Source organism: Bombus huntii, chromosome 1 (assembly GCF_024542735.1).
Source record: "Bombus huntii isolate Logan2020A chromosome 1, iyBomHunt1.1, whole genome shotgun sequence".
In the NCBI taxonomy this organism is placed as follows: domain Eukaryota; kingdom Metazoa; phylum Arthropoda; class Insecta; order Hymenoptera; family Apidae; genus Bombus; species Bombus huntii.
In genome coordinates this window covers 11,256,781-11,275,307 of record NC_066238.1, presented here as the reverse complement: position 1 = coordinate 11,275,307, position 18,527 = coordinate 11,256,781, and the positions used below count along the sequence as shown (strand labels likewise).

General features: G+C 39.3%; 1 protein-coding gene across 4 annotated transcripts in view; it reads right to left on the bottom strand.

Moving 5' to 3' along the window:
* LOC126868167 (discoidin domain-containing receptor 2) overlaps positions 1-18,527 on the bottom strand; it is a 221,670-nt gene that overhangs the window by 38,646 nt on the left and 164,497 nt on the right. For all 4 annotated transcript variants that reach the window (XM_050623356.1, XM_050623383.1, XM_050623362.1 and 1 more), the window contains 5 exons: positions 18,071-18,250; positions 9,706-9,845; positions 8,603-8,810; positions 6,348-6,503; positions 2,293-2,468 (listed from right to left, as the gene is read on the bottom strand). In XM_050623356.1, the coding sequence (XP_050479313.1) occupies positions 2,293-2,468; positions 6,348-6,503; positions 8,603-8,810; positions 9,706-9,845; positions 18,071-18,250 (860 nt within the window). The remainder of the gene's footprint in view (positions 1-2,292; positions 2,469-6,347; positions 6,504-8,602; positions 8,811-9,705; positions 9,846-18,070; positions 18,251-18,527) is intronic.

The window sequence follows — 18,527 nt, the reverse complement described above, 5'->3', positions numbered from 1 at the left end:
CTGTACACTTCAGAGGAAGGGTCCAAGACTCAGACTAGCTGTCCATTCACGCGAACGAAGTTCAGCTTGTTATTAATCCTACTGCGTCCACTACGTGTCATTAAATATTTTCTTGTCTTTTATTATCGGAAGTTAGACGACCATTACTTGGTCCATTTCTCTAAATATATATCTTTGGAATAATTTTCGTCAAACAATTTTTAATACATATTTTTACATTTAATAACTTACATTTTTTGCGCTAAACATTATCGTGAATCTTCGACGTTCTTGCAAGCTAACTCACGAGGATTTGGCAGAATTTGAAACAGGGATAACAAATCTATAATTAATTTCTCGCGGAACTATTGCTATTGAGAGAAGTATCGATTATCGTCGGATGGTAATGAATAAAATACTTTAATAATCACAAGGATTAAACGCGACATTATAAACTAAAATCCCTTTGGAACATACGCGCTATGTTCTGCTTTCAAACTAAGTGTCACATAGCCTTCATTTTCAGCAATCCATTCAAACTTTTTTGCACTTTTGATGCAACCATAAAACGAGTGAAAAAAATTCTTAGTCGTCGCTTAGACAGATTTATCAATGTATTCTTTGGGAAAGTGTGAGCGTGTTCTAGTAATACGTGTGTCATGTCCAAGCTGATGTCCGCCAGTGACTCTGTTCTTTGGTAAATCGAGACAGAGTGAAGGGGACTACTTAAGCTCTGTAGCTTAACTTGAACAGCGCCGATATAGGGCATCGACCTAGTTAGGTCGCAAGCGATCCTTCTTTTATATTCTCGCTCCATGTGTTTTAAGTATCTCGAAATATTTTTACGAACATGTATCCGCTGATATCATAAAGATGATGAAATACTTTGTAACGGAAAGATTCGACTTTTTTTCAACGAGAATTAAAACTGATCTATTATTCAATACTTCTGATATCTTCTTCTCTTTTCCTCTTTTTCCCCCATCACTTCTCTTTCGTCCTTCTTTCTACTTTTTCCATTCTGCCCTTCCACGGACGCTCCATAATCCCAACCTATCTATCCAAACACTCCTCTTATACTTTTGAGACTGTAGATTATTTGCGAGGTAAGATCTAACACACTGGTTCTCATCTACATGCAGTAAAAATTCTTAAAACGTGCTATACCTGACTCTTTAATTAAGGGCATTGTCCTTTTTTCCTTAGATTGACAAATAAAAAAAATTGTCCGGTGTGAGTACCCTGTCTCGAAGCATATATAATATATTTTTTGGTGTGCGTCAGAATTTTAATAATTAGCTCACGTGCGGCACGAGATGAAAATGGCTAAAAATCCCTGACTTTAGTAAACGTGACCACTTTCACCAACAACCGCCTTACAATTAAAACACTCTGCTATAAAGAATATTCGGTTCGTTAGAAGCTAGCGGTTATTTATCGAGGAACCCTTTTGATCCCTCGTTTCGACCATCGATGCGCAATCCCATTCGTCCCTTTGGCTGCTTTAAGGAAAATATTTGGTCAGACCACTCTGCTTCTTCCTCTCTTTTTCACTTGTATGCCTCGTATCCAGCGTCAGCGCGCCTAACATCGCCAAGACGTTTTCCATGATTGCTCAAAAGCCTTTTTCGTCGAACGCATAGTGAAAACGGAGAGCAAATAACCGCGCGTTACCGGTCGCTTTATTAGACTCCAAATGAATCTCGCGATAGTCGAGAAAAATCCCGTAACACTGGGAAACAAGTTCGCCTCGGTCATTTGGCAAATTGCTGACTTCGAATTAAAGCGTTAGCCGTTAACGAGGTTGCGTTCGATGCTTCATTTTCTCGCCGCAACGAAATCGAACGGGAAACGCGACGGTCTCGCGTTCCTAACGATTTATATTGTGCCATTGTATAACAACAGTGAAATCGATTCGAAACGGTAAAAGGCAAAATAAATGCGGCCAGTCTGCAGGATTTTAAATGAGACTTGGCTAATGTAAACTCTGAAACGAAGGTAATTCGAAAGTTTTAAACGATGGATTCACAAGCCTGATTGGATTCAGCCGGAATATTCTGCGATTCTGTTGTTTGTTCTGCTCTTTTATTTATGCTCCGTATGTTTATTCGTTGTTCTGTATCGACCCGCGCGAAATACAGCTGAATTACAGCGAAAATTAGTATTGAAACGCGAACCTGCTGATAGCTAATTTTCTATGGGATATACGAGAATATATATATTCTATATATACTATACATATATATACATGTACATTCAGCAAATCATATCGATATAAATCGCGGTTAATCAAGTTTGAAGAATTTTTCTTACCTTCAAGTCGCCGTGTTGATCGTAGAACGTCGAAGGTGCGAGGGCAGCTTTCAACCTTCGATTTCTATAAAAAATGAACATAATGGCCGCCAGGAGCATTACGATCACTGTGGTCAAAATACCGATAACGAGACCGACGAACTGCTTCGATTCTGGTTCCTTGGTTTTGTCTGGAACTGACGTATGTATATGTAAAGGCAAAAAAATCCACATATATCTTGATAATATATAATATTATCCCTTAAAATGTAAAACACTTGTGTCAAGACATATATTATCTCTCGAATTACTTATCGACATTTTACTTGTCCTCGCGAACGAAACGATCATCTGACCATTTGTAGCATTGGATTTTCCATTATCTTTCATGTTCCCAGCCTCATACAGATAAGATCTGATTGTCCAATAACTGGCTGAATACCAAGCAATCGATGCAACTAAAGAAGAGCAAAACGTCGTTTGCGTTCGTTCGATTTCAACGCATTTACGAGTTATAGATGATCGTTTGTAGGCGATGCACGAAACACGTACGCGTACACGACTATCTGTATGCAGCCTGGCCACCTAATACGCCAAAGTACACGACCTATCACGCTGGATATTATCGTGAAGGCAGCTTCGCATAATGCACGATGGCTCGATAATGATGATTACGTTCATCATGCTCGTCGTAATTGGATCACGATCGATCAGTAGTTTATCGATTCGTTGCTTTTATTGCCAGATTGAACGTCTGTCGTCTGTCATTTTACTGTCATTCAACGCACCTCGATGACGGGATAACCGGAATGGAAAAAGAAAGAAATGCGGAAAAAGCCTACGCGTACACGTGATCTGCGTGATTCTGAAGCTTTATTGGTTCTTCAATCGTCACTCGCGGACTTTTCCTTCTATGAGTGTTTCCGAGTTCAAATTGCAATAATAGGTATAATGCCAATTTTTAGGTAAATTCCTATTATTATTGGTATGGAGTCTAAACAGAAATTATGAGAGATAACGAGTACTTCAATCCGGATATTTTATATATTTTTGCATATTATATACATACTGGACATTTCCGTACTTTTGAATTTTCAACGAGCGTAAGGAATTTCACAAATTCATCTGCAGCCTCTTAACGATGCATGTTTCTATAAATGTAGACGACTATAGAAATATTCTTATTAATTAATTTAAGTACGAACTGATGCAAAAGTCACGTTTGTTACTGTAACGTATAATACAAGTTTGTAAGAGAAAGTAAAATTCGATTTTCTTCTTACTTTGGTCACTGAGGATGATCGACAATTGAGACTTTAAATTTGGAAAAAGCATTTTTGTTCAAATATAACCTTCGGTCTGTCTCGTAAAATTATTCAGAAAGGAAGTGCTTTCATAGGAATCAGTAGGAAACGTTCGAGCGAACGTTGTTTCGTTATTCTCCATTGTTTCCTGTTATTCGAAAGAAATTTTCAAGCAGCTTCGTGCTTCACTTGAGAACGCTACGAAACTCATCTCGTTTTGTTGCTTCTCGTACGGATGCACGAAGAGAAAAGCGAACGTTATGCTTCGTAACGTTTCTTATCCGCTTCTTCCACTCCCCTTTGCAAGCTGAGAATCGTTACGCAGGAAACGGAATATTGGTTTCATCGCGTGAAAAGCTGAACGTACCCGAGCGCGATCTTGCATGCGTATCGATTGAATGTAAAGGCTTTTAATTTTCTTCCTGGCAACAGCGTAACATCGTGTTTCGTGTTACTATAACGCGGCAAAGGAGTTTCAGACCTTGTAATTACATCATGATTGTTATTTCTATCTTATCTTGTTACTGAAGAAATCGGTACATGTTATAGCTATCTGTACATGCTTGAAAAATAACAGGACCTTTTTTGGATTTATATCTTTAAGTCGTTAGTTGTATTTAAATATAAAAATGCCAATATTTTACGTATATCATATTTCTAACAGATAAATACGATGCATCATTTATTATAGAAAGCGTGTATCACGCAAGTTATAACGATCGAAGCGATAACGTCTTGGTACATCTGGTTTCTCCGGCGTGATAATGCTACTCATCATGGCACAGTTATACGTAAATTTTTTATCAAGCAATAGATAGAAATGCTTGCGCATCCGTTATATTTGTCCGATACAATTCTCTATGATTATTTTCTATGTGTAAGACTCGAAGTACCAATAAGAAACTCACAATGAAAATACTCGAATCGTGCAAACAGCCGTAACAAAGGTACCGATTGACTACGATGTTATTTGAATGCAGAAAAAATGTATTCCAAGTAAAATAATAATAATTGCACGAATACGGACAAAGTACGTCTAAATTATCATATTCATAATTTCGTGATTTCTCAAGCAGTTTGTGTACAAGAACCTCATGAATTAGGTTCGGTAAACGTATACACAAAACAAACAAGTATATAATACGAATTATATAATTATATAATATAGGAATAATCGGATCGTGAACAAGGAGAAAAGTCCAATATAATCTGATTCGGTCACTTTATGAAAAGTCGATCGAACGGAAGAAACTATAACGATCAGTTAAACTTCATGTCCGCAGCATGGATAAAAGAAAAAGAAACTCCAAGACAACAGGACAGTTTGTCGAATAAAACGATTGGTAAAAGAATGGGGCGGTCAGTACTTTAAGAGTTACTTCCTTTAACACTTGGATTCAAAGCGAAGTGCTCCCTCGGCAGTGGTAGTAAACGGGGAAAAAGAAATTAATTAGATTTTGCTTTCTACTCGAGGATGGTGAAACAAAAGACGAAGCATAGCTACATTATCGGTTTATAGAGGCCGCAGAGAGTATTGTCGATCTCTTCCGCTCCGTTTCTTTGATCACCGACCGTGTATTTTTTAGAACACCTGGGAGACGTTACGGTGCATTTAAAAAGGAACGGGAAGAAAGGAACTAGAGCGCTGTACAACCTGCGTATAAACACTTTATCTTGCTTTTATAGCGTTGCACACAATTTCACCGCTTTTTGGTGTTTATCGCGATCGCTCGGTTTGTACACAGCTCATTTGAAAAGTAATAGGATTGTGGGTACGTCAACTTGTGACTGATATAGTAATCATTTTATCGCCAACATTGTACGTTATGTTCCACGATACCGCATACAGATGTTTAGAAATGTACAAGCAATCGTGCATTGTACTCATTGCATTATCTGAAAGCTAGTTAAATACGAAAACAGAGTTTAGAATTTTAAGGGAGACTCACAAAACAGGTGAAGAAAATTCAAATGCGCGCTAGTTAGAAAGTCAGTACTTTCAAAATTCGAAATAATTTTTCGTTCCGAATAGAGCAAATGGTTTATTCGCTTCGAGAATTGTTGCATTTATAATGACATATACTACAATACTATAGCGTATTCATAAGGTATTAACATTCATACACATAACATAATTTAACTTGATTCTATAGGAAATAATATATATGTGAAAAATAGAGTCTCTATGTTAGCTTTAATTCATCGATAATTAAATTAATCACGATTAACAAAATACCTTAAGGAAATATGCATGATATATTGTACATTATATTTCGCGTAAAATTTCATAGATCGATCGCTACGCTGTTCTTCGACATTTCGAAACAACGTATTGTGTGTCGCTGCTATACAACGTGTCGTTACTGGACAAGCTCTCGGCCAAAAATTACCCGTGACGAAGCCGTTGAAAATAAAATTCCTCTTCTCTTCTTTTATTCCTACTTCTTTTTTTGCAACTTTATTGCGCGTCGACGAAATATCGCGAAAGGTTTCGCGACGAAACATCGCGAACACGACCGGTGAAATGCGAATAAAGAGAAGAGAAAAACAGAGAGAAAAGCGAGCAAGGGAAAGAAAGGGCCGCTCGTGATCGGCATTCAATTTTCGAAGCTGCAGCTTCCAAACAGCAAAAAGACGAGCGATCTGGAGAGCAGAAGGAAAAAAGGGAAGAGAAGAGAAAGGGAAGGGAATAAAGAAGAGTGGAAATCGTGCGGAAAATTACGAAGGGTGTCCTTCGATGCAACAATAGCAGAAACCGACGGGGAGACTTACGGGCATTATCGTTGTTTTCCTCCTTATTAAAAGTGGCCTTTACTTCGTCTCTTTGCAGTGGACCCTCGTTATTCTGATAGGGACTGCCGGTCGCCAATACAATGGCACTCTTGTTCCTCGGCTCTTCATCGTCGGTGTTGTTCCATTCGGAGATTACTGCACATCAGGAATGGAGACTAATGAAATTTGCGGCCATCAAAGGAATTGAATGTTAACGGAAGGGGAGGCTCTTTTAAACACACAGTAAGGGGCTAACCACCCTCGAAATTAATACGGTTATCACGTAATTTTAGTAGGGTGATCTTCTTAATGCTTAGGGCGAGATGAGATTGTTGGTTTTAATAGAACTATAAAAAAGTAGCCACTTTGGAAATTTCCGTTTTAATACAACCCAGTCATTCTCTGCCATTCTCAGATGGATAATAAAATTGTTTCAAAATTGAAGGATTTGCAACTATCAGGGAGAATCTGCGATATTTAAATCGTATTTTTGTTAGAAAAGAAAAAAGGTATGAGTTACATAGTCAAAAACTTGTGTAAATTGATCATAAATTTATAGCTTGAAAATATAGTTTGAAAAAATAATTTAACTTTGATCGATTTTCTCTTGGCTTTTGTTTACTCAAATTGCTGGAAAGTGGTGCTATTCTCCTCTTCTTTTTTCTTTTATACGAACTTTTCCTTTCCTTTTATGTAGTACAAAAATCTGTGCACTCCGTTCAATTGAATCGGTCGAATCGAAATTACGAAAGAGATAAAAGAGAGTAGAGGGCTGGAACGGGACGAGAAATTAAGTAGAAGTCTAATAGGACGATTCGCGCCACGTTCGCGAAAAAACTAAGGCGAATTGCATGGGATGAGGATGCTGAGGAATTCAAGCCACTTTGAGGATAAGCAATCGAAGTTATCTTTCGCGGAAACGGAGGAATAGAACACCGAGAGAATGATTAACGACGGTTTCGCTGTTCGCCACGGGAACCAAAGTTTTCGAGGGCGTGCGCTTCGCGGTGCAACCGTCCAAGTTTCGCTTCTGTTTCGCGACCACGTGCTCTGATTCGCGTAACGTGCCGCGTATACTTTCGCCTTTTTTCTTGGACGTTGATGCTTCCGAGTCGACCGAGAAACACCACCGGAATAACTGAGGAGACCGCCTTTGAATGTTTTACAAGCAGCGGGAATATTTTCGAATTAACGAGCGGTTTTTCTCTTCACTCTCTTAACCTCGAATGTTTAGAGGGAGGTGTCGTTAAAGTATAATGTAAATTTCTTCTCAACTTGTAATATTCATTACCGAGTTTGTTATTTAACACGATCGCTGTGGACGCGACTTTCATTTCGTAAATTATGCTACATTTTGATAAACAGACGCGCGTTCTCGATTGCATATGAAATATGAAATATAGTTTCGTTATATATAATACATATCCAGTTGAAATCTATTTTTCGAATTTAGAACTTTGTTTCTAAAAGTTTGAATTTAGAAGGTGGAACTTAAAAATTCAAATCTTTGAATGAACTTTCTGAGTTATTAACTTAATAAATATTAATCTGTCTCGCAGGTACTTACTTTATATAATTAAAATATATCTTCCACGTCACTCACTATTGAGACTTTTTCTCTGACATAAAAATCTTAAAAGTTTTAAATAAAACAATTCATAGTATAAGATATTCTATTGAGAAGGAACGCGAATAAAAATTCTATCGGCGATTCGTCTGTCAGCCACGTTCCAGAATTCATCGTCCCATCAAGGATGAACGTTCTGACGTATCGTCGTTCGCGCGCAGCTGCCTGATTATCCTTCATCTTTTTCAACGATTCTATCGTCACGGTGGCGAACGTGTCATCTAAAATTGGAAATCGAATCGACCGGGTGGGTGTCTGCGGAGAGAGGGACTTTAAAACTCATCCGTGTCTTGATCCAAAGTTCGCAAGCGACGGCCTCGAAACGTGCACCGGATGCGGTTTCTACTCTTGGCGAAGTTTCCATGGCAGCCTTGAAATCCGTGTGAAGTTATTTCGTTTTCGATATCTCGCTATCCCGATTCCCGTGATCCCTTTCCCTCTTTCGCTCCTTTCGTCCCTTATGTTTCTTACCGACGTCTCTGTAGCTTTTTTTCTACCTATTTTCCTATGTCTCCGTTTTTCTCTTACCCTAGAGTACACACTCTCGTCTACGGAATGTGAATCGAAGAGGTGGGGAAGTAGGATGAAAAATAGATTTTTATCGAGAGATCCGTTGTGTTTCCCTTACCTGATTCGAAGATTACTTCGCTGAGCATGATCCAGCGCGCCGCGAAATACAGCTGTAGCTTCAGAAAACGGCCGGCGCGCGAGTGAAGCTTTATGGTAACATCACGTGCCTGCTCCAACACCAGGTCCGGTATATACGAGAAATGGACGGGTTCGCCGTTGAACTGGTTTCCACCGGTGCCAAGATAAACCTTCGCGTAGGAAAAGACCTGCGGAAGAATCACGTATGTGTAGAGAATACAGTCGCGTTCATGGCTGAAGATGAAGCGATTGGTAGACGAATAAACAGGGGAGGGAATCGTTGAACGTGATGGAAATTCTTCTCTTCTTTTCTCTCTACCTTATTTCTCCTTCGTTATTTCTTTTTCTTTAGCTTCCATTCCCGTTGTTGTTTCGTCTACAGTCGTCGCTACATGTACGTATCGCGTGAGTATATGGAGCAACGTAATAACCATCGTTCAACCGAGGCAAAATAGTTTCTCTACGCAAAAGCGTCGAACCATATGGGCCGATCGAATGAAAAATTTAATTCCCTGTCCATCGAATCGCGGAAAAGCTACCGGATTTGTTTTTTCGCGTTGAATAAAGTGCGTTTTTACAACGCGTTGAATTTGCCATGGAAACCGCGATGCAACGTTATCGCACGATTTCCGAGATAAACGTAGTCGAGATCGTTTACGCGAGTTTAACAACGATGGGGCGTCGTTCAAAGTTCTGGATCGTTTCGTTCTATCTTTCTCATTCCCTTTTAAGGTATTTGAGAAAATTTCGACGAAGCTATGGCTTCGTTAAGATAACGCGTGTTCGCTTTAAGGAACGTTCAAAGAGCGATTTTCACGTCTTTCTTACTCGTTAACGAGTCATCCACAAAGTTTAATGAATTATACCGAATTCATGGATCTCGCAGCGAGTTCATACTGATTCAACAAACATCGATCTCCGCATAGAAGGGGCTATAATCGGAATATTAAGCGGATTAATCTGGAGAATCGTGTTTGGATATCGCTTTTGGAGATACCGTAACAGAAAATATACTTTCGGGGAAATCTTTCTGCGTTATTTTACGTTTGCAACACAGTCTAAATGAAGAGAAGTTGAACGTACCTGCACGTCTTTGGTGAAGTAATTGTTCATGTGCAAGTGTATGGCAGTGAAATTCCTCGAATAGTCGAATTCGAAGGTTATTTCAACGGGACGACCGAGCATACTTGGTGTGTCGTTTCTCCAGCCTACCCATTCGTATCCTTAAACAAGAAAAAGAAGCTTGTTATTGCAAAAATACAATGCTACATCCCGTGAATCATTCGAACCGATTTAAAACGTTCGAATACGGATGGACAAAAACATCGACCTGTCACGTTTTAATCCTGCCTCGTTACACTTCTGCCGCACAATGTACCCTGACAAAAACGTTACACGAAATGTCTTTTCATCGATCCTTCAACAATCACAGCGAATCGGTGTACCAAGAAGCGTCCGCCATTCGACAACCGACCAGTGGCGTTCGATAAAATTCGAATCCGCGACTAATTCGAGTTTAACAACGTCGGCGATCGGCTGAAACACAATCGAACGATCGACTGTTTTTTCAGTCCCGTTCGTCCATATAAATGTACCCTTTTTCATGTTCTCCCTTTCTCTCTCTCTCTTCTTCTCCGCATCTTTTTTCTGTTTCTCTCGTTTATATTTTTTAACAATATGGACGAGAACATCACGCGATGAGTTCGAATACGACGAGAATATTTCCATTCGTGAATCTGAAAAATGATACGTTACGTCGTTGGATCCGATTACCCCATCGACACCGCGTACCGATAAACGAGACAATAAAATTTGTAACATAAATAATCCGTGAATCGGCCATGACGTGAAATCTGTTTGCCGCGTGGTGTGAACGGGCCGGTCCCTATCAAACGAACAAATTGTTTCAACGTGAACGCATTTGTTGCAAATTGTGCGATGTCCTTTCAGCCTCGGCCCGTTCCCAATGCCAACCTATTTTCAGCCGAACGACAGCTGGTCTTTGAATGTTGCCTTAATTAATCGTCAGCTGAATGCGAAATAGTAGGCGGTTCGTGCAATCTGCGACTGCATTGAATTCGCGCTCTTCACCGGCGAATTTAAACGCGAAAGATCGTAGCTTCGTTCTTTCTCTCGTTTCTTCGCAACATGAAATCTTTTGCTTTGTCTCGTCACTTGCTTTCTTGTCTCCTTCAAATTTTTATTCAGATTTTGCGAATTATTTAAATAGAACACGCATCTCATATTTCATGATTAAATTCGTAAATGTTATGTTAATGGAATGGAATGAACTAAAATTGTAATTTCTTCTAACAGCAGCGAGTAAGTTGAATATCCACAAAGGGACATGGTAGATTCGTGATTCAAAATGTAAATTCGAAAAAATTTTTTTAGATTGGCAAGGGAAGATTCGTCGATAGAACAGATAGCGCAATTGCTAGTGGAATCGGTCCACAAATGAAAAATCTCGATTCGAATCCTCGGTCCAGCAATCCGATCAACCAATTCTTTCCCTCCCTATATGTTACTGACAAGTCCATTAACGGATTCAGCACGAAACGAATCCTCCCTTCTGTTTTACCCTACCTCGACCATTTCCGATTGCTAAACATCGTTCTGTGTCTCACCCTGTCTAAGAATACTTTGCTACATTAATTCCATCGATATTGTCACCTGAATTTACATTTTAACAGATATCCTATCCTTTTTTCATTCCACTCATTTTTCATTATATTATCATATACGAGAACATTTTAGAACAACAATTTTATTAATATTATCATAATAACAATAAGTTATATAAATGAAACTATGAAATATTCTAAACCTTACACAAACTAAATACATAGATTTCTAAAATCTAGATTTACACGTACGATAAAGAAAAGAAAGCAGAAAGATATATAAAACTCGTCTGTGTGAAGAAAGTCCGTTTAAAGTTTAAGCCTTACTAACGAGTCCACTAGAACGCCTCGCACGAAACGTCCTTACCTTCATCGCTTTCCCAACTTTTCTCCGGCCAACCCCATTCCCTCGACTAGCTCTTGGCCACCGATTAACAATCAACCTTCGTGACTCGTCGAAAACCCGACTCACCATTCTCTAGTTTCAGGAACAGGCAACGTAACCGGCTACTGAACTAAAACCATCTCCTAATTTATATTCACTGGTTTACCATTGCTGCTAATTTCCCGGAATTATCTTTGTTAGTCGGCCTCCGGGTATCATCGATCCTCGCCGAAATATTATCTCGGATATTCCTATCATTCTTCCAAACGGTTTGTAACGTGATATTACATTATTAAATTCAATGAAATTAATTAAATAAGTTACGGGAGAAATAATAAATTCCTTTCTTGCAATATCGAATATAACAGATTATAACAGGTTATAAGTTAATAATAACGAAGATATAATGATATAATGATAAATAATAATAGAGAATGAAACAAAAAATAAAGGTAAGCAATTAGTGGTTATAAATGGAGTTATATACAGATAGCTTAAATCTAAAGAGAGAACTACAAAAAAAAAAAAAAAAAGATCGGTAGCATCACAAAAGCGATTAGAGTTTGTATGCAAACGACTGAGATAGTTATATAAATCATTGGTTGACGCATGGGAGCGTAAAAGTGGAACTGATGTAAAATATCAGTGGAATTGATCACTTGATAATCTCGTGAACAAATAATATATCGACTATCGTGTGATGCAGTTCAAGGCTCGATAACCCTAAACACATTTTATTTAAACGATAATAAGCAAGACGTAAACTTGTGTAATTTGAGGCAAGTCTAAGAAGTTTATGCTACACTCCCCCGATTTAAACAAATTTGATTTTTATAATTGCGCGATCTATTAACGTTCCTATTGTCTAAGATTCGTTGAAACGGACTATTGTTTAAAAGCTACTTAATGCAAGACTACGCACGAGTTTGTGCGTCTAAGTATATTGAAAGAAACATTATTTTATTGTTGGATTTAAACTCCAAATAAAAAGAATTCCTTTTAATCTCTCGAATCTTTCAAAAAAATTTTAACATATCTGTGTTTTAATTACTTTTCGAATTAACTTTCGGTAACCTGGTTCTCGATTGAAAACTATTCTCCAGATCTATATATGGGCCTGGAACTTCTATTTTAAAGTGTGTCGGTGGATACGCACCGCAAGCGCAACGGAACACGGTTTCGGAAAATGGAAGAGTTTCGTGGTACGGAGCCGCAGCGGCAGTTATTGCACGGATCCGCGACGCCAGATACCACTGTTTCGAGTATATTCGCGTACGAACACACCGAGCCCCATGGGGGAAGTGCGCGCGGATTGAAAATGGACTGCAATAACCCTAAAGCCGGCCGCGACCGCGAGTTACGCGTTTTTCCGAACCTGGTTTCTCTCTTACTTTTCGCGGTTCGCTTCGAATTTCCGCCTTTAACCGGACGCTGGCTGCGGTTTTCCGGCCGAACTTTCGTGAGCGCGCGATTTTACGAATTCCACGTGAATTCGTCGAAATGAACTCCCCGGGAAGTTTACTGTGAATGACCTAAAAAAAAAAACTTTCTTGTAAAAAGAAATATGTAATCACATGGTAATTAAAATCAGATGGATTTTTCTACAATCATTGTTCCATTGAAATGATGAGTTCCGTTTAAGAATTGAATGTTTAAGGATTGAATATGCAATTCCAGAGCTTTCACGTTTACAAAGAAAATATTCAATGAGAAGAATTTGGGGTATGTTAAAGCAGAGGTGATCTGACGTCTCGTTTTATCAGCTTTATACATTAGCAAAAAAGTCACAAAGTTCATCACTAAACTTCATACACTATTAATAGCATGAAAACATAAATCTCATTGAAATTATTTATAAGAACTAATATGCCATAGATTCTAAACAGAGTTTGCAACACAATCATCGTGTATACGGATATACTATTCTTACATACGTTTTTTACTTGTTTTTTTGTTAAGTATAGAATATATATTAGTTGTTACATTGAAATATAAGGTCGAGTGATTGCTATCTGACCCTACTTCCAAAACTTCCTGTGACCTTGCAAAATTCAGCTCAGAACGCGTTCCGAGTTTCCGTCGTTCACAGGCGTATCAAAGCTTGCAACCCCGTGCTATTCGAAATTTCAATAATTACAGTATACGGAACGCTACACTGCGTTAACAGAAATATCTTTAGAAACATAATATTACAACGTGTCAACAGCGAGATACCAAGATTCTCCCCATAATCGCGTCTCTTATTTACGTTTCAATTTCTCCTGCCCTCTCATCTCGTTTTATAAGACGAGAAGTAGATACACGATGATCGTACCTCTCCGAAGCAACCGAGATTTGTTCTTAGCGCTATAAATTCTGTGCATTTTTCTCTTTCGTCCTCGACGAATTCTCTGAGGGTGGATGAAAGATGCGTAGAAGATGTCGAGCGTACCAAGACAAAGCAGCTCCATCTTCACGCAGCCTTCGTGCGGGAATCGGTCGAGCTGTTCCACTAGGCAGCCTACCTCGATCCCTCGGAGCTTATTAAAAGTTCGAAGTTTCGTTTCAACTCGTCGTGTTCGTTGAATGCTGTAGGCATTCGGATTTTCCATGGCACATCCATCCCTCTGCTTTTGCTGTCCGCTTTCCCTTTCTATCGACAATGTTCACGATCAGCAGTGCAGCAGCATTATATCGCTCTGATCTATCCTCCTTCATATAAACCACCCTTAATATCGTCCCCCGAGTAAATAGTTTCCAGTTTCCTGTCGTCGTCGCCGCCGCCGCCTTCGGCCGTTATCTACCATCAATTCTGAACATTCAGAAGGGTCGTAAGATAACCGCCGAACCAACGGGTATATACCACACCGTGAACTCTCCGTAGCTTGATGATTTTCTCACTTAAACCATCCTGAAACTATACTACCGAGCGTATGGTGATCGTAAAACGGTATACGCTCACGTGTTATCGATTTCTAAAGAGAATTTAAACGACGTAGATGAGGAACAGCTTAGTAGTCATGGTGTAGAACTATTTTTCCAAGGGTTATGACTGTAGGCCAAAGGGCAGGAATGCGATGAGCTGTATTCCTTGTTTTCTACGGAGAGTAATTGTAAAATTCAATACGCTCTTGGTTCATTTTATAGTATATTATGTTACATTTTATACTAATGAAACTTTCTTCTTGTTTCGCATTCGGATCGAATTCATGAATATTTAAAAAATATCAACTGTCATGAAATGGTAGATGAGTTCTTGATCTTTGTCAAATTCTGTAGATTTGTATTTCCGTAATTTACATTTGTATTAATTACATTTCTTTTTAATATTTATATTATGATATATTCTTCGTGGATTTGTATCTGTGAAAACTTCGCATGCTTGAAACTTGGAACTCTTTGGACGGGAGGAATATAAGCAAAATATTCTCTTTCTCCTGTGGTCTTTGATTTGAATGGTTTTACAAAGATTGTTCGACTGTGTTCACGGAGCAACGCGTCTGCTGTGCGACTTGTCAACGACGTCGTAAATTCTCGTCTCGATTAGGATCGACACCACGAGCCAGCTGATTCTCTACTTCGATTACGATATTTCGAATGAATCTGACACCTTGTTTTACAGTTTAAATATAGCTATACATTTCGCAAAGAACACAAAGATGGCTGAACGTACGGATGAATGTTAAGTGTAAGCGGATCAGTGTCGCTTCTCTGTGTGTCTCGTGCGGAGAGCTGAGTACAAGCGAAGTATAGGTGGTGGATGTGGAAAAGATGAAAACTTGAGATGGAAACTAGAACATGGGACAAGAGAATTTGTCAATTTACATTTTCGGTGAAGAAGTAAGAGCAACGGTCATCGTTGCTAATTCATTGGAAAAACTGATAGGAAAAAATGAGAACAGGTCGCCTCCAAACTGAAGGTCAGTCGCTAGTACGGAGCGTAGCCTCGAGTGACGCACGCGGAAATTCCGCATGTTCCAACGTTTAACCATTACAAGTAATGAAGAAACCAAGGAGCGCCTGGACTTAATGCATCGTGAAAATAAAAGACTCGACAGCAAACACTAAACCTTATGGCAGGCAGATCGAATCAGTGGTGATAAAGACTAATTTTTGACACGACAGCAACGACTCCTTGAGGATTGTTGCAGGTCCGAGCGATTGTGTTAAAGAAAACGTTAGACAAGCGGAACGACAGAGAAATAAAAATGAGAAAACGTACATGGCATGTTTAAAAAATTAGAAACGACTAGTGTTGAAAGGTTGTTATAGAAATAGAAAAGAATTGTGAATTACCGTGGATGAAGAAATGGACAAGTGTATAATTACTAGGTCGCGGTACGGAACAAAAATATATTAATTAAACCTTTTAAATAATTTCGCAAGCGATAGAGGAACGAAGTTCATTTATATAATTTTCTACGACGACTATTAATGACTCGAATTTTGTATGTTGAAATTTTTTCTTGCTCCTCCATTCATCAAAACAACTAACTTTGTACGCGTAATCATTTATAACATCGCTGAGTAACAAGTCGTCATTCAACAAAACAGCTTGGCGAAAAATTTACGGAGAAGATTTATTAACAAGGCGGCGGATCAAAGAAATCTGGATGCGGAAAAATTTAGAAAATACCACAGATTCAGCCTGACGATATTGGATTCAGCAACGGTCCCTGTCCTTGTCGTGACGTTCGCTAAACTTCAATCTGAAAGTTATTACCTAATGACCTAATTACTCACTCCGATGCTGACGAGCCGTTTCCCGCTGACATTCTGATCACAGTTCTCGTACCATTCTTGCATGCAAACCAAGGAAACTTATTAACGAGAACGAGGATGCAACAGTGAGTGCATCCATGCCAACGAAACGGAAGTTTCACAGAAACTTTCTGGACAACGATGGAAACAATGACGTGGCTTCTTCATCATCGTCTCAAGCAGACTAAGAATGGAAGCGAAGAAATATTTTCACGAGTCTTTTGAAAATAGAAACGGGATGCAGCTGCATAGGACGCTAAGAGGCCAGTTCTTCTCGATTCGAGAGACTCCGATTGCAACAGAGGTTTAAGCAGAGAATAGAGAGAAAGGAGTGGCTGGTGCACGCAGTCTCGACGGGTTTAAAAGTTTAAGAAGCTGAAAGTACGTAGCCTCGGCCTGTCCCGTGGCGTAAATGGAAAGACACAAATGTATCCTGGGAGCCGGTAAACAGCATCGTGGCTCGCAGCCTAGTCCGCGGTTCAATATAAATGTAAATTGGAACAGATTCGAGTGCGACGTGGAACACGTTTGCCTCCGGAAGAGTCCGAGTATCCTAGCCTTCGCAGACATAGCTTCCTAGAATTCTCTTATCACTATCTAGACTGCTCTATACACCTAGAATCGACACGAGGAAAATTTTATTCGCCGGCTTAAGCGCCGGCAGCAGATACCTCGCGAGATCTTTTGTTAACTTGGCTACGTATGAGCTGTATGAGTTAGGTTGATAGAAAAGACGTAATAAGGTGGCGACATCAATCAAGGGAAGAAATTCATATATTTGTAGGATTAAAAACCTTTGACTTTTTGAAAAATACATAAATTTCAAATTGCTTCTTTTTTTTGGCAATAACAGATTAATTGTTGTTATTGAGCAAACAGCGATCTTAATATCGTACAGTTTTAATTAATGCGTGTAGCTTCAAATTTAAGAGACTTTCAAAGGATGTATCAATCGATATCACCGCCCAAAAACTCAATTTTTCGGTCTTACTATATCGTTTCTAATAACTATAATTAATTCCAGGACAATAGTATACTTAAGAAAAAAGTTGTCACGTAAAAATCGAGCTATTTCAAAGACCGGAGCTAGCGATTCATTACAGAATCGATACATTACTTTTTCTTACAGAACGAAGAAAACAATTTGCTTCTCCATCGAGTTTCTTTATCATCGATACGTTCCACTAGAGCTAAAGAAACTTCTACCTGTTGTAATATGTATGCAGTTCGATAACGCCCAGCAAATTTAATTCCGCCGTTGAAACGAAACAGCGAATTTACAATTGAGATTTAATAATACTCGAGAAAACACCCGCAGGAGAATTGTTAATTCCCGTAAAACTGAGCCCCGTTAGCTTAAACGATCCTGTTTTCTTTCCACCCGCAGACCATTCTCCTTTTCCTCCCTTTACTAGCTCCTCCAGCCCTGTCAAGCCGAATTTCAACGATCCTTTCTACGTGTAACGCAAAGAAGAAAAGAAAAAAAGAACAACGAAAGAACAAGAGCTAGAAAGAAAGAAAAATAGAAAGAAGGAAAAAGAACAAGGATAAAAGGGAAAGATGGAAGAAGGAACGAAATAATAAGCAAACGAACCAGCTGGTAACTCGCGAGCACGGAACGTAGCAGACGATTCTATCACGCTAATCTAGACACGATCAAACTCTAGCGTTAATCTCGTTCCAGCACGAGGCAGCTCACCTTTCCCGTTACCACTGACGTCCAATCTGAAGTTGTCAGGACCCTTTTGCCCGTCGACAAGTTGACCAAGTCCCCCGGAGAGGTAACCTCCTTCTTCCCTGCCGTCGTACGTTCTGTCGGAAAGGTCAACCTCCGATCCTCTCTTAATTCCTTGGGGCATGGAATACGACACCAGGCCGTCTGCAACCGAGAAAACAAAAAAGGTAGTAGCACGGTACGTTCGTGAACTATGCATCATAGCGGCGATGAGACGGACATTTTATTCCACGACGAGACGTGACAAGATTGCGCTTGGTCGTTGGATAAAGCGCACGTCCTCAGGAAATAGACGCCACCGGGAAACTTTCGAATCTTTATACAAACGCCGTGTGGTTACTTTTTATATTCTGACGTGTAGACCGCGGATTTTTATGCAGCTACGGAAAATTTAAAGGTGTACAAATTTACAGAATGCATG